Source organism: Bos indicus, chromosome 2, assembly GCF_029378745.1.
Source record: "Bos indicus isolate NIAB-ARS_2022 breed Sahiwal x Tharparkar chromosome 2, NIAB-ARS_B.indTharparkar_mat_pri_1.0, whole genome shotgun sequence".
In the NCBI taxonomy this organism is placed as follows: Eukaryota; Metazoa; Chordata; class Mammalia; order Artiodactyla; family Bovidae; genus Bos; species Bos indicus.
Window position 1 is genome coordinate 135,357,914 of NC_091761.1, and position 15,285 is coordinate 135,373,198.

The 15,285-nt window shown below is 51.3% G+C and overlaps 1 protein-coding gene across 2 annotated transcripts in view; it reads left to right on the top strand.

Annotated features, from left to right (window-relative positions):
* SDHB (succinate dehydrogenase complex iron sulfur subunit B) overlaps positions 1-15,275 on the top strand; it is a 29,141-nt gene extending 13,866 nt beyond the window's left edge. For both annotated transcript variants that reach the window (XM_019982618.2, XM_070778161.1), the window contains exons 3-8: positions 5,899-5,984; positions 8,356-8,492; positions 9,055-9,171; positions 11,356-11,457; positions 12,730-12,852; positions 15,084-15,275. In XM_019982618.2, the coding sequence (XP_019838177.1) occupies positions 5,899-5,984; positions 8,356-8,492; positions 9,055-9,171; positions 11,356-11,457; positions 12,730-12,852; positions 15,084-15,161 (643 nt within the window). In that variant the 3' untranslated portion in view covers positions 15,162-15,275. The remainder of the gene's footprint in view (positions 1-5,898; positions 5,985-8,355; positions 8,493-9,054; positions 9,172-11,355; positions 11,458-12,729; positions 12,853-15,083) is intronic.
* The last annotated feature ends 10 nt before the right edge of the window (positions 15,276-15,285 follow it).

A 15,285-nucleotide genomic window follows, 5' to 3' on the forward strand; every position in this document is an offset into this window, starting at 1 on the left:
TTAAGCAATTGTAATTGTGTTCTTAGATAAAGGAAGATACACTCATAGTAGGATAGGAAGTCTCAGCAGAGAGTTTGAAACTTAAAGAACCAACAGAAAATCTGGAACTGAAAAGTACAGTATCGGAAGCGGAGAATTCACTGGGTGGGCTTAGTTTAAGAGCAGGTCGAAACTGACAGTGGGGAACGCTGGTGAACCTGGAAGTAACTAGAAATTTAAAAAAAAAACTAGAAATTGTCTGTTCTTAAGACAAAAAGGAAAGAGAGTTTTTAAAAAAACATTTCATTGATCCACAGAACAACAGTATTAGAAGCTCTAACACACATGTAATTGGAGTCCCAGAAGTGCAATGGAAAAATAGGCAAAAAATAATATTCGAAGAGGTAATGGCCAAGAATTACTCAAGCTTGTGAAAAGCATAATTTACATACTCAAGAATCTTAATGAATCCCAAGCAGGGTAATACATAGAAAACCACCAAGCACATCATGGTCAAGTTACTGAGGATAAAAATACAGAGAAAGTCTTGAAAGCCATGAGAAAACACACATTGCATGCAGAGATGTGAATGATTGTTTACTAATCAGAAATTACAGAAGCTGAAACACGATGGAATGACTTCTGGATTACTAAAAGGAAAGCTCTGTGAACTGGAATTCTGTATTCAGCAAAAAGATCCTTCAAGATGAAGATGAAATTAAGACATTTTCAGATAACAAAAAGGGAAAGAATAGCCAGAGACCTGTGCCACATGGAAGAGGAAGTTTTTCAAGCTGAAGAAAAATAATACCTTGTGGAATCTCACTTGTTAGGAAAATAATGAAAAGCACCAGATACGATAAATATAACTCCTTCTCCTCTTAACTGTTAAAGCAGATGATGGCTTAAAGCAGTCTAACGTGTCACCTGCAGTGTGACTCACACGTGTGCTGCGGGTGGTCGCTGGCGCCTCGTTTCTGGCGGCACGGGGTCTTCTGCAGCCACCGTGGGCAGTGGGCTTCTCATTCCAGTGGCTTCTCTTGCTGCAGAGCTCGGGCTCTGGGCGCACAGGCGTCAGTAGCTGTGGCTCCTGGGCCCTGTAGACAGGCTCTAGGGTTGTGGCACTCGGGCTCAGTGGTTCCACAGCAGGTGGGATCTTCCCAGACTGGGAACTGATCCCACATCCCCTGCACTGGCAGGCGGATTCTTAGCGCTAAACTACCAGGGAAGTCCTGAGAACTGACAACCATCGTAAGAGCTGAGAGCAAGCTCACCTATAAAGTTGCAAGGTGGTTACCTGAAGTGATACAGTATTAACTTTAAATCCATTGAGAAGTTAAGGACATATAATTCTAGAGTAACTGCTTCAAAGCTGAGAAAGGAGTATGACAAGGCTGTTTATTGTCACTCTGTTTATTTAACTTATATGCAGAGTACATCATGCAGAATGCCAGGCTTGGTGAATCACAAGTTGGAATCAAGATTGGCAGGAGAAATATCAACAACCTTAGATATGCAGGTGATACCACTCTAGTGGCAGAAAGTGAAGAAGAACTAAAGGGCCTTTTGATGAGGGTGAAAAAGTGAGGTGAAAGAGGAGAGTGGTAAAGCTGGCTGAAAACTCTGCATTCAGAAAACTAAGGTCATGGCATCTGGTCCCGTCACTTCAAGTAGAAGGGGGAAAAGTGGATGCAGTGACAGATTTTAATTTTCTTGGGCTCCAAAATCAATTCAGACGGTGACTGCAGCCACAAAATTAAAAGCGTATTAAAAAGCAGACTTTGCCGACAAAGGTCTGTATAGTCAAAGCTATGGCTTCCCAGGTGGCGCTAGTGGTAAAGAACCCGCCTGCCAGTGCAGGAGACCCAAGAGACCTGGGTTCGATCCCTGGGTTAGTAAGATCCCCTGGAGGAGGGCATGGCAACCCACTCCAGTATTCTTGCTTGGAGAATCCCATGGCCAGAGGAGCCTGGTGGGCTGTGGTCCATTGGATCCTAAAGAGCCGAACATGACTGAAGCTTCTTGGCACACACATGGTTTTTCCGGTAGTCATGGAGATGTGGGAGTTGGACCACGAAGAAGGCTGAGTGCCAAAGAATCGATGCTTTCAAATTGTGGTGCTGAAGAGGACTATTCAGAGTCCCTTGGATGGCATGAAGATCAAGCCTGTCAATTCTAAAGGAAATGAACCCTGATTATTCATTGGAAAGACTGATGCTGAAGCTCTAATACTTTGGCCACGTGATGCGAAGAGCCAGCTCACTAGAAAAGACCCTGATGCTGGGAAAGGTTGAAGGCAAAAGAAGAAGGGGGCGGCAGAGGATGAGATGGTTGGATAGCATCACCGACTCAATGGACGTAGATCAGAGTAAATTCCCGGAGGTGGTGGTGGAGAGGTAAGCGTGATATACTGCAGTCTAAGAGTCAGACACTGCTTGTTAACTGAACACACACACAGACAACTGTTCTTAATGCAAAGAGACATAGGTAAAATGGAGTTGGAATATATAAATTAAATATATATTAAAATGGAGTTTTTTGAATACTAATGTAAAAATAACTACTTGAAGGCAGAAAAGAGGGCTTCCCAGGTGGCGCTAGTGGTAAAGAACCCGCCTGCCGACACAGGAGACGGAAGGGACCCCGGTTCAGCCTCTGGGCCGGAGGATCCCCTGGAGGAGAGCCTGGCACCCCACTCCAGTAGTCTTGCCCGGAGAATCTCACGGACAGAGGGGCCTGGGGGTGCATCATGTCGCAAGAGTCAGACACGACTGAAATGACTCTGAATGCATGCACACACTTTGAAAATGTTAAGAAATAGAAGAAAACACAAAATATTCATCTGGCCTCAGGAAGGAGCATGGTCTTTTAGACTTAAAAGAGGACAGTATCATAAAAGGAAAAGTGGTCGACTTTTAACAGTGTGAACATTTAAGTTTTTTGCATGTTTTAAAATTTTGTCTTTCAAAATCAGAAGTCAGATAGCCAATTGCTGGTTGAGGGCGGAAGCAGGATTAGCATCAGATTTATTAGATGTGTGATATTGTGGTATATATTTGGTCTTGGGTTTGTGGCTTCTAAAATGCTTGTAATCCCAAAGAACTATAGGGCCATCTTTTGTGGTGATTTGTTTTCGTTCTCAGTTCCTCAGATAGCTTCAGATAAATAACAGAGGTGAAATGGTATCTTTTGTTACAACAAGCTCGTTTCAACCACACCTGGGTTTATATTAAGTGATTTCTTAACAGCCCCTAAATCTACTTGATTAGGGCTGGTTGCTAGGAGAATGTATGAGTTGAGGGCTGGAACTTCCAAGTTTCCCAGGAGGGGTGCGGGGCTAGAGGTTTAATCGCTTATCAGTGACCAGATGTAATCAGTCTTCCCTACATAGTTAAACCTCCATAAAAATCCTTGATTCCAGGGTTCAGAGAGTGTGAATCGATAAAGCCCAGGAGGCGCTAGGAGAGAGTGGCCTCCAGGAGAGAGTGTGAAAGCTCTTCTCCCTCCCCAAATACCTTTACCCGGTGCATCTGTCCATTCGACTGTTGCAGGACTGTATCCTTTTATAATAAACAGTATTCTAGTCAGTAAACTTTTCTCTTTTTAATTCTGTGAGCCACTCTAGCAAACTGGAGGAGGAGGTCTCCAGGACCTCGCGTTGATAGTGTCAGCGTTGAGTTCCACTGTGGGACACCCACTTGCTGTTGCAGAATCACTTGGCGTGGAAACAACACCCACACAGTTGGTGACCGGAAGTGAAGTCCTGGGAGTGAGGAGCACTGGACAAAAACAGAAGAGTTTCTCTTCTAGAAGATGGTAGTTCAGACCTTCAAAAAGAAAATTCCCCAGACTTCAGTAAACAACGAGGCAAGGAACATGGAGAGACTGAGTCCGTAAGATCAGTCCACTAGAGTGAATGCCGCCTGTGGGCAGGAGTTTGTATCTGCTTGGTCCCCTGGTGGATGTCTCACACCTAGAACAGAACCTGGCACAGAGTAGACTTTCGATAAATAATTGATGTGAGGAAAGGTCAGTGAATTTATCACAAATACTCAACCACTGTAGTATTCGAAGATCTCAAAACCGTGACAGTAATAACACGTCTCCATTCTCAGAATACCAGGTTTTTTTAAAAAGGTTACAGTTCGCAGTGTTCGCAGAGGTACAGTGGAAAGGGTATGACATATTGTTGGTAGAAATACATGCAGATAATGCAGCTGTGTTAACTAACCAGCCTTATCATGGCAGTCCTTTCACTATATATCAGATTATCATGTTACACACTTTAAGAAAGGGAAAAAGTGGAAGCTGACAGATTTTATTTTCTTGGACTCCAAAATCATTGCAAGTGGTAACTGCAGCCATGAAATTAAAAGACGCTAACTCCTTGGAAGGAAAGCTATGACAAACCTAGACAGGGTATTAAAAAGCAAAGACGTCACTGCCAACAAAGGTCCATCTACTCAAAGCTATGATTTTTCCAGTAGTCATGTTTGGATATAAGAGTTGAGCCATAGAGAAGGCTGAGCATTGAAGGATTGATGCTTTCAAATTGTCATGTTGGAGAAGACTCTTGAGAGTCCCCTGGACAACAAGGAAGTCAAACCAGTCAATCCTAAAGGAGATCAGTCCTGAATTTTCATTGAAAGGACTGATGCTGAAGCTCCAATAGTTTGGCCACCTGATGCAGAGAACTGACTCCTTGGAAAAGACCCTGATGCTGGGAAAAATGGAAGGCAGAGGAGAAGGGGACGACAGAGGATGAGATGGTCAGAAAGCATCACTGACTCGGTGGACATGAGTTTGTGCAAATTTGGGAGGTGGTGAAGGACAGGAAGCCTGATGTGCTGCAGTCCATGGGGTCGCAAAGAGTCGGACTCGGCTGAGCGACTGAACAGCAGCAGCAGCAGACCCTGAATTCAGTGTTTGTCGGGAGTCTCAGTTGGGTGGGGGAGAGAAGGAGATGGCAGGTAGAAAATTGGGAGGGGCATATTTTTTTAAACCTCACGCATAGAGAAATACTGAGAATAGGGTGGAGGAGTCACCCAGGAGGTCGATGTGCTAAGCGCGCGTCTGTGCCAGGCGCTCTGAAGATGACTTTTTGACGGCAGTGCTGAGTGCTGTGCGGTTGGTTCACAGCGCTGTGTTCGTGTCTGTGGAGCTAAGTGACTCAGTCGCGCTTACCATTTTCATTTCTTCTCCACTGTGCTTTATCACAGGATGTTGAATGTAGTTCAGTAGGACCTTGTTACTATATGTTTTTATTTAATCTTCATAATTTTATGTAAATATTAATTCCATTTTACAGATGAAGAAACTGAGGCTCTGAGAGAATAAGCCATTTTCACTGAATCAAAGTCTCTGCAGTCGTCGTTAGACTGAATGTGTGTGGCAGACACTGCTCTAAGTGTTCCGTTTTTCCTGTGTTGATTCACCTACAGCAGTTCTGTGTGATGTGGACACTGCTCTCTGTGCTTCAGAGCTGAGAAGCTGTTAACTAACCATTTAAAGCTATTTACTGTTTTCATCCAAAAAAATAAAACTGAAATTTTAAATTATTTGGGAAACTTTTCCGGGAGCTTTAGAAGAAGAAACGAGCTGCTAGCGTGTGGAAGTTGTTCCTTAAACACGTCTCCCTTTCTTTACGCTCCGTTTCCTAGACACGTACATGCAGTGTGGTCATCAGAGCAGAGCTCAGTGGTCCTTAACTGTGTAAGAGTGTGTGCACTCTACTCTGTGCACACAGTAAAACCTAGAAAAAGTCTGCAGGTGACCCGAGAGGCCAGATGGGTAAGCAGAGCAGCTAACCTGTGCCGCTGTCTCAGGTTACATCATGGTGACGTGCAGGGAGATCGAGCGTCAACATAAACACAACTGGGTCTGTTATTTCTGTAATTTTTTTTTTTTCCTCTTGGTCAGCTGTGGTCCTATGGTGCTGGATGCTCTAATCAAGATTAAGAATGAAATTGATTCCACCCTGACCTTCCGGAGATCATGCAGAGAAGGTGAGCCTCCGCCTCCCTGTCGCTGGGCTCGGACACTTTTGTCCTGGTTCCCAAAAGAGGCCTGGGCTGGCCAGAGCCGAGTCTGGGGCTACCTGGATGGTGGCTGTAGCGCTTCGCCAGGTAGCCCCGTCACGGGTCACACTTGCTTTTCCTGGGCAGAAGTGCTGGGAGTTTGAATCTGGATACAGGTCCGGGTTTCGGAGTTTATTTCCCTCAAGGAGCTTTCACTTGCGTGGTTACCGTGTCTGGCGGCCCCTGTGAGTGGCTGCACCCTTCAGGGACCGGCTCAGATCCTCTGCCTGAGGCCACAGAGCCCCTTCCCTCGGGGGGTGGTGGGGAATTTCTAGACACTCACCACTTGTCCAGCAGGGGAGTCGCGCATCCCCTGCCAGCTCCCAGCATCACACGTGCACAGAGCAGGTGGTCAGTGGGATGTTCTGGGTGGGAACAGCGATTGCTACATTGCGCTGCTGATTCCAGGCTGTGCTACCGCATTGTTCGCTTTCATAGCTACGTACTAGAAAAATATAATTACTCACAACAGTGGAAGGGTGATAGAAATGATTTTTTAAATAAGAATTTAAGTAAAAGGAGCTGATTTAAAGAAAACTCCTAAGTAATCATCCAGAGAGTTCTCCAGTGTGGGAAAAACCACAGGCGTGCTGTGCCAGCTGATGATCCTGCCGGCTGTGGCGCACAGAGTGTGCGCACTCCACGCTGGGCACTCCGCGCGAGACAGACAGGCGCTGCTGTCATTGACTCTTGGTGGAGGGTCCGGGCTTCCAGAAGGACCTGGAGGTGGTGAGTTGGGAGCCAGGACTCAGGCAGAGCTGTCAGATTCTAGAATTGTTCCCTCGGGCGGTACACGCGCTTAGCCTGGCTTGGAAGCCTGGGATAAACCAGAACAGGGCTGCTGGGGCCAAGACCACAAGCCGTGGCTGACTTTGTCCCTAAAATACCTTCCGTACAAGGAAGGGTCGTCAGGGCTGCTGGCCCACCGCGCTGCACACGTGTCCTGCTGTGGCTCAAGCGTTTAAAGTCCTGCTGCTGAGCCTCTGTTGTGGTTCAGCTAATCTTGCAGGGTTGGATTTAATGTAGCCCATGCTGCTGACACGTACGATAGTTTGGCTGAATCCTGCTGTTGAGGGAACATCCTCCTGTAATCAAACACCAACCTGACGGCACAGGAAATAAAGACGCTTTTCAGTAACCTTTCTGAGCCAAGAACACCAGGTGTGGCCATGTGAGCTAAAAATAAACAAGGCAGAGTGATATTAATTTTGGCTACTTCTGTTTCCCTTGTTTGTAAAGAGAATTTCCCCGCGAGCCCTTTTAAGGGAAGTTTCATTGTTTTTTTTTTTTTAGAGACGTGGTAGTGGTAGCGGGTTAGATCGAGTAGTCATTTGTAACCCTGAAATAACTAAGAAATTCCATACGCAGGAAATGAGTGCAAGCTAAGGAAATCTCATTTCACGGTGCTTGCTCAGCGCCTTCTTTTGCTTACTTTGGTTTGGTTTCACATTAGTTCATCCTCCTTGGGAAGTCGGTGCTAAGGCAACGCGTGTGGGTTTCATATCCACAGTGTAGGCACCAAGCTGCTTTGTGGAGACAGTAGAATCAGAGCAACCTCTGGGTCACCTGTGTCCAGGCCTCGACTTTAAGATGACCAAGACAGGGGTGATCTGATGGGGTCTTAACCTGTTGAGGGTTTGCGTCCGGTGAATTCCGAGGCAGTCCAGTGGTTGGGACTCTTGAGTTTTCGCTGCCAGGGGTCCAGGTTCAGCCCCTGCTTGAGGAACTAAGACCCCAGAAACCATGCAGCATGGCCAAAAAAAAAGTTCAGTAGGAACCAACATGGTGCTGTAAAGCAGTCCTTCAATTAAATAATTTTTTTAAAGTTTTTAAAAATAATTCAAGTAACAGTTACTTTAAAAAGAAACACACAGAAAAGGCTGTTTTTCCTCTCAGCAGACCTGGAGCGAGGAGCTAGGACCTGGGGGCCCTCGAGCGCCAGCAGTGCCCCTGGGCGGGCACCTTCCAGCCTCTGGGCTGCTCCTGGTTTCACAGCAGGGTTTGGGTCTCCAGCCTTCAGCGCCTCCGTTCTAGGAAGCAGGGGAGGGAAAGGCGGCGGGCGCCTCCGCACGGCACTCCAGCAGTGCCATCCTGGGCGGGCACCTTCCAGCCTCAGGGCTGCCCCTGGTTTCACAGCAGGGTTTGGGTCTCCAGCCTTCAGCGCCTCCGTTCTAGGAAGCAGGGGAGGGAAAGGCGGCGGGCGCCTCCGCACGGCTTGTGCGTGTTGGCGCCCCCGCTGCCGCGGGAGCCTGGCAGGGAGCCGACGCGGTGGGTCAGGGCGCCCCTGTTCCCTCTCCAGGCATCTGCGGCTCCTGTGCCATGAACATCAACGGAGGCAACACTCTGGCGTGCACCCGCAGGATCGACACCAACCTCAGCAAAGTTTCCAAAATCTACCCTCTGCCACACATGTATGTGATAAAGGACCTTGTTCCTGTGAGTTCTGTTTTTTAAGTGGGTTGGGAGGTGTGTGGGTTATGCTGTAGTTCTTCAAGGCAGGTTTCTTTCCTGTCATGAGTTTAATTAAGGAATGTGAATGGCAGAAGATAAAAGGCCTAGAAGATCCTCCAGCCACTCCTTTGGTGAGGATTGTTTGGGAGTAACAGGACACAGAATTTTAGACCTGGGAGTTTCAGAAATGAAGAATTTAGCCCTAACACCAAAGAATTCATGTGGAAAATCTCCATTGGGAAAGCTTTAATTTGCACCCCCCGATATCTGACTGCCTTTCCTGTCCCTCACTGGGTGCTTTCAGGGGCATCGGGAGAAAGTACTGCAGGGTGGGAAGGTTTCTCACGTGGCTAGAGGAGAGGTTTCCTGAGCACGCCTACATGCGACCACTTCTCCTTTCACGGATTTGCACGTGTCTGCCAGAGGAAGAGGCTGACTGCCGCCTGTCACGGGGTGGGAGCGCAGGCAGTGTCCAAGAAACGGGGTACATAAGGGCACCGAGCGTGGCGGTGGAATCTGACCCGTTTCTTCCTCTTCCTGTTAACAGGATTTGAGCAACTTCTATGCTCAGTACAAGTCCATCGAGCCTTACTTAAAGAAGAAGGATGAGTCCCAGGGAGGCAAGGAGCAGTATCTGCAGTCCATAGAAGACCGTGAGAAACTGGTCATTAGTCCCCGTTTATTGTCTGACTTGAGGATTTTGTGGCAGAGATGTTTACCCAGGGGGCTGCGGCGGGGGTGGGGAGGCTGGCGGCAGGGGCAGCAGGAGACGATGTGGACCGTTCCGCGTCTTCCGGAAAGGACCTTCAGAACTAACTGTCCAGGGTTGACGCCCAGCCTTTCAGGGCCCGGCGGGTAGTGAGGGCCTGCAGAGGACCGAGGGCTGGAGGGCCCAGCCTGGGGCGGCGCGGCGCTGCCTCGGTGCCAGGGCCTGCAGAGGACTGAGGGCTGCGTCCGTTGCTAACCGTGCAGGCGAATAAAGCCCGTGCTGGCCGTCTGCGGCCCGGCTGCCAGCTCTGGTCACAGACAGGAGTTAGGGGTGACGGCGGAACCAGGACTAGGACCCGCTGCCCCCGACACCACAGGCCTGGTGGCGCAGCGCGGGCTCGCTCCCTCTTGGAGGTCCCACACCTGGGGGCAGGCTGTGGAGTCTGAGAGTGAAGAGGCTATTATCAAGGCTTTAGTCTCTCTCTCTCGCACACTTTTACCTCCTTTAAGAAGTCTCTGGCTTGCACACTCCTCTGGAGAGGCAGAGGTGGGAAGGGGGACCAGAGGAAACAGGTGCCAACATTGCGTCTGCGTGAGGCAGGGACTCACGCTGCCTCGGCCACCGTCTCATTCATTTACGGGGCAGCCCGTCAGCAGGCCGAGTGTGCCTCGGCGGCGGGGCCGCTCCTTGCCCTTTGAGGGTCCCATGGCGTGAGCCGTCTTACTAGCAAATACAGTTGTGTGAGTGAATACATGAATTTTGCCTTTCTAGGTTCTAGGGAATATTTAGCGTGTACTCTCTTCCCTGTTGGAGAAGGAAATGGCAAACCTGCTCCATATTCTTGCCTGGGAAATCCCACCAACAGAGGAGCCTGACAGGCCGCAGTCCATGAGGTCGTGTAGAGTCAGACAGCTGAGCGCGCACTCATGCATACCTCTTCCCCATAAAACATTAAGAAAGGAAAGTCTTTGGGACTTCCCAGTGGTCTAGTGGCTAAGACTCCAAGCTCCCTGCGAGGGGCGTGGGTTCGATCCCTGGTCAGGAAACTGAATTCCATGTGCCACATGGTACAGCTCAAAAAGCAAGTAGAAAGTCATAGTAAGGATGCCCAGCTCTGTCGTCATGGGGATGTTGAGGGTCAGCATGGTGATGTTGCAAGTCAGAGCAAGCAGCCAACTTCTCTTTCAATACTTCCTTATTCTCAGGACGTAGCTCTACCCCTAATTTCTAACTCCAAGGAGTCTCTCATATCAAGGAGACTAAATAATATGACTATTACTAAGGCTTTGACCTTAATAAAAGGTTGTAAAAGCTGTGATCTTATGCCTTCTAGACAGTGGGGCCGGCTTGGACGCTCACCAGCTGAGAACACAGGTTTTGTTGGAGACCTGTGCTCACAGTGGTGACCATCAACTCTGCCATCTGCTTATGGCTGTCACTTCAGATGTCAGCATGCCCTTCTGTTTTGCCACTTGTAAGCAGTTTCTGTTGTTCCGAAAATCAAAGTCAGGTTTGTTAGAACCTGTTGGGCAGGTTGAGTCTGTGAGTGTGGCAGTGTTACAGAGGGATTCCAAAGCAGGCCGCTCCGCCCAGCCTCTGAGCCTCACCTGTAAGATGGGAATCTGATCACACCCCAGGGTCATTGTGCCCCTTAGATGAGGTCATAAGGCGCCCAGTGCTCGGTGTGGGCTGGCTCTTGGGGACAGTGTTCATGTTCCCCCTGGAAACCTTGAGACCCTGCTGCCCCAGGGCAGAGGCTGGTGTAGACTCTGGAGGCCTTGGCACTTGGGGGGGCGTTTAATTTCTGCTAGACTGCATTTGAGGCAGTAAGGTCTTCACCTGTGTGTGTGTGTGTGTGTGTGTGTTTTAAGATAAGTAAGGGATTATTTATTAAAGGATAAGTACATCTGGACTTAAGAACTTTGGGCTCTGATCCAGCACATGTCTGAAGATCAGTTCCAGGATCTTTTTTATGAACCTGGTAAATCTCTGCAAACCACTCCCAGGATTTTGCCAAGAAAACTCACGCAGAGCTCAGTGCACTTTGTCCGTGTGCTGACCCCACACGTCACGTTTAATCAGCTCAGGTCACGACTGTCTCTTGCGTGGTAGGCTCTGACCGCCTCTCTCCCCACGCAGGACGGGCTCTATGAGTGTATCCTCTGCGCCTGCTGCAGCACCAGTTGCCCGAGCTACTGGTGGAACGGAGACAAGTACCTGGGCCCCGCCGTGCTCATGCAGGTGAGGCGCCTTCGTTGTCAGGAGGGACGCTGAGGCTCGGGTTTCCAGGACTCCAGAAGGACAGTGTGCCGGAAACCAGCTGTTGTGAGGGGCGGTGTCCTTCCCGGCACCCGCTACGAACAGAGCAGTTGGTCACACCGCCTTCACTGGCTTCGATGAATCTGGGGCTTCACCTGCAGAAGGCCTCCGTGTAGTGTGGCAAGGGCCACGCCAGGAGCTGGTGGCTGCGGGTTGGCAGGCCGTGCCGTGCAGATGTTTCAGACGTTCTCCTGTGCAGCTGGCTCTTCGCTGCCCACTTGCCCGCTTTCCCTGACTCCATCTGTCAGGAAGCTCCCCACCGCCCTCTCAGGGATTTTCAACATGCAGGCAGGGCAGAGAGAAATTTCACTGAGGGGCAGTTACCTAGTGAAAGGTTGGAGGTTTCCCAGCTGATGAAAGCCTGCAGGGCTGGGTTGAGGGGTTGCTTAGAAAGAACCGCACGCTGCTTTTCATCACCTTTGACTGGGTGTGTAGTTCACAGCCGAGGTCACTGTCTTTGTTCCCAGAAAGCTCATACTTTTTAGATTTGTGGTCAGTGCTTTTCATAGAGCCTTAAGCAACTCGAAAAACAACTTCCTGATTCTCATTTTCCCACAAAAAGAGGAGTTCTGTGGTTCTGTGACCAGTTAGCAGTACTGATCCTGGCCAAGTTAAAGACTGAATAGTGAGGTGTGTCCACACTTGGCACTTAGGCCGGTGTCTGAGTTGGGACGTGCAGAGGGCCTCTCGGCTGCTGCCGGAGCAAGCCTGCTGCTCAGGAGCTGAGTCCGTGTTCAGCTGGCTGAGCTCGGGCTTCCTGGATGGCCACGCTCATTCAAAGAATCAAAAAGTAGATTAAACGTTAAGTCTGTTTACTCAGAGACAGTGAGTAGTGCTGGGAAGGCAGTTAGAGTCAAGCACAGCTTCCCTGCCTTTGCGCTTTCATGATCTAGGGAGGAGGGTAACGAGGGCATGAGATCAGTAGTTGACACGACGCCCCTGGTGCATAATGAGGCACCAGGGACCGGGTGCTGTGGCTCAGAGGTGCGTGGGGATCATTAGTCGAGGTGATCAGAAGATGTTATGAAAGGGTGGGAAGCCGTTCTCTGAAAGAGGACGAGAAGTAAAGGGTGTGGAGATGACCTCTAAGCTGGGTGAGCGCGGTGCTCTGCACGCCAGGAGCCTTCCTGTCAGTCAGAGGGCTGCTCCGGCCGGTCAGGGCACAGCTCGGCTCACCAGTGCCCACTCCCCCAGGCCTATCGCTGGATGATCGACTCCAGAGACGACTTCACGGAGGAGCGCCTGGCCAAGCTGCAGGACCCCTTCTCTCTCTACCGCTGCCACACCATCATGAACTGCACGCAGACCTGCCCCAAGGTACGGCCCGCGGCCCCCGCTGACCTGTGCCCCAGAGGCAGAACACGCGGTCACCTCGGTGTGGGCCCGGGGGTGTCGGCGCGAGGCAGGGTTCCTTCGGGCACGGACGTGGGTTCCTGCTCGGATCCGCTGGGCTCGCTCTGACTGCAGGAACCACGGGATGGAAGCATCTGAGCACAGGCGGCCATGGGGGCTGCGGGCCCGCCGGCCGAGGGCTCCGCCCGCCACTCTCTGCCCTGCGGCAGGCCTGTGCTCGCTGTGTCTGCTCTCGGCTCGGAGCTCTGCTTGCTCAGCTTTCACTCCCTCTTCCTGTTCCTGCTCCTGGGCTCGCCCTGCTGCAGCCTCAGCAGCTGCCTGTCTCCTCATTTCTCGGCTTACGTTCCCCAGAGGGAGGCTCGTGGCCCAGCTCAGCTCTCCTGGCACAGCCCACGTCAGAGCCGGCCAGCAGCTGTGGTCTGGCCCGTGGGCGGGGAGCTGCCAGGACCGCCCTCCGCGCGGGACTGTGGATGGAGCAATTTCGTTTTAGAGGACAGGCAGCAAGATGGAAGACTCACGCCCAGCCAGTTAGCGGCTTAAAAAAGAAAAGGCGGCATATCTCAGCAGACGTGAAATCCAGACTGGGCCACGCCACTGTTGGGACCCCTGGCTCCGGTCTGCCCGGCGGGTGTCGGCGCAGGGATCAGCAGGGTCTGCTGGGTGCTAATGGCCGCAGGCAGCGCTGCCTGCCCTTACCTGGGCTCTGCCCAGTGAGCCGTGCGGCCCGGAGGTGGCTCACGCCGCTGACCTTCTCAGGACAGGGCCTGGCACGGAGTGAGCGCTCAGCACTGAGGCGTTCTGTTATTTAGAACAAGATAGGTCCTGGACCCACTGGAGCCGGTCAGTCAGAAAACAGCCGCTCCAAGGCGGCCTGGCTCGTGTGCTCATGTCTCTCAAGAGTTCCACACAGCCTCCTGAGGCGCCTTCCTGGGCGAGAGCCTGTGCGTTGCAGAGGGCAGCAGACGGGCCAGCCAGGGGCCGACTTGCCATGTCCCGCCCGCCCCTTGGTGAAGAGGGGCGAGCACTGGGCTCTGAGGCTGCACACAGACCCAGGGTGATTGAGCTGGAAGGGGCCCTGAAAACCATCCAGTACACCCCCTTTTACACATGGGGAAGCTGAGCCCACGACGGGTCACGGTCGGGCGGGGGCAGGGCTAGAGGCCCGCCACGCGCCTCCCAGCCCAGGGCTACCCTCCTGCCAGGTCCGCGTCAGGCCCTCTTAACTGCCCGTCCGAGTCTCAACCGTTTCCTGAGCTGCAGCGGGCAGGCGGTGTACGCCGCTCAGTGGGTCAGAGCGGCAGGAGGTCCTCCCCCAGCCCTCCGGGAAGCCGTGCTGGAGCCAGCTTCCTGGGCGCCCTCGGCTGGCGGGGTGGGTGCACACGGCAATTGCGTGCCCTCTGTCAGCGTCTGCCTTGTCTCGTGTTGTGTACTGATAGTCCAGGGAACTTCCTTTTGAAGGATCAGTTCAAAGGGATACACTTCTGATCCCATAAGCTTTCAGGGACCAGTCTTTTGAAGACTGACTTCTCTTTCTCTCTCTCTCTCTGAAGATCTCTTTTTTCCTACACGCTTCAGTTTAAAAGTTAAGAGTTGTCCTAAAATGAGGAGACCGCCACTCGCCTCGGATGAGCGTCTGATTTTACCAAGCACTGGGCTGTCCCCTTGCTGTCTCGGGAGGCTGGCATTCGCTGGGTTTCATTACTGTGCCTCCTGCAGGACAGCTGTCACAGCTGTGGGCCAGGCTGCAGCTCGTCCCAGGGTCACTGCCACTTAACTCATGGAGCTCAGGAAGGGGTAACAGGGTCGTTCCTCCACGTAGTTCTGAGGGCTTATAAAGGCTGGTTTCTGGTGGTGGTGACTTAGTGATAATAGTATGATATGAAGCCTTTAAGAACCTGCCTGCTTCTGACAGTGTGGTCACAGGAGGAGGAGCTCTTCCTGGGCTCTGACCAGCCCCAGGGAGCCTCACTCGCAGGTGTGCAGTGAGACCGGCTCCTGCAGAGAGAGCGGCTGTCTCGGGAGTGGGGATGGGGGGCTCTCCACCCCAGCCAGCCCCGAGGAGTCAGAGGCCGGGGTCTGCAGTCACAGGGCTTGGACCCGGCACCACCAACGGCGGGAGTCTCGCCCAAGGTCATCGGGCTCTTCGTTCAGTTCCACTTAACGTTTCATATCGATGCTCTTCTCCTTTTTTCAAGGGGCTGAATCCTGGGAAAGCTATTGCTGAAATCAAGAAGATGATGGCAACCTATAAAGAGAAGCAGGCTTCTGCTTAACTGCCGTGCTCAGCCTGACTGGAGCCGGCTCAGAATGCAGTTCACCCCTGAGTTCCTTCAGAGGCCGTGACTTCCCACAAACACAGCGTGTACAATAAACACTCTAAGAAATAAGTCAACGTTA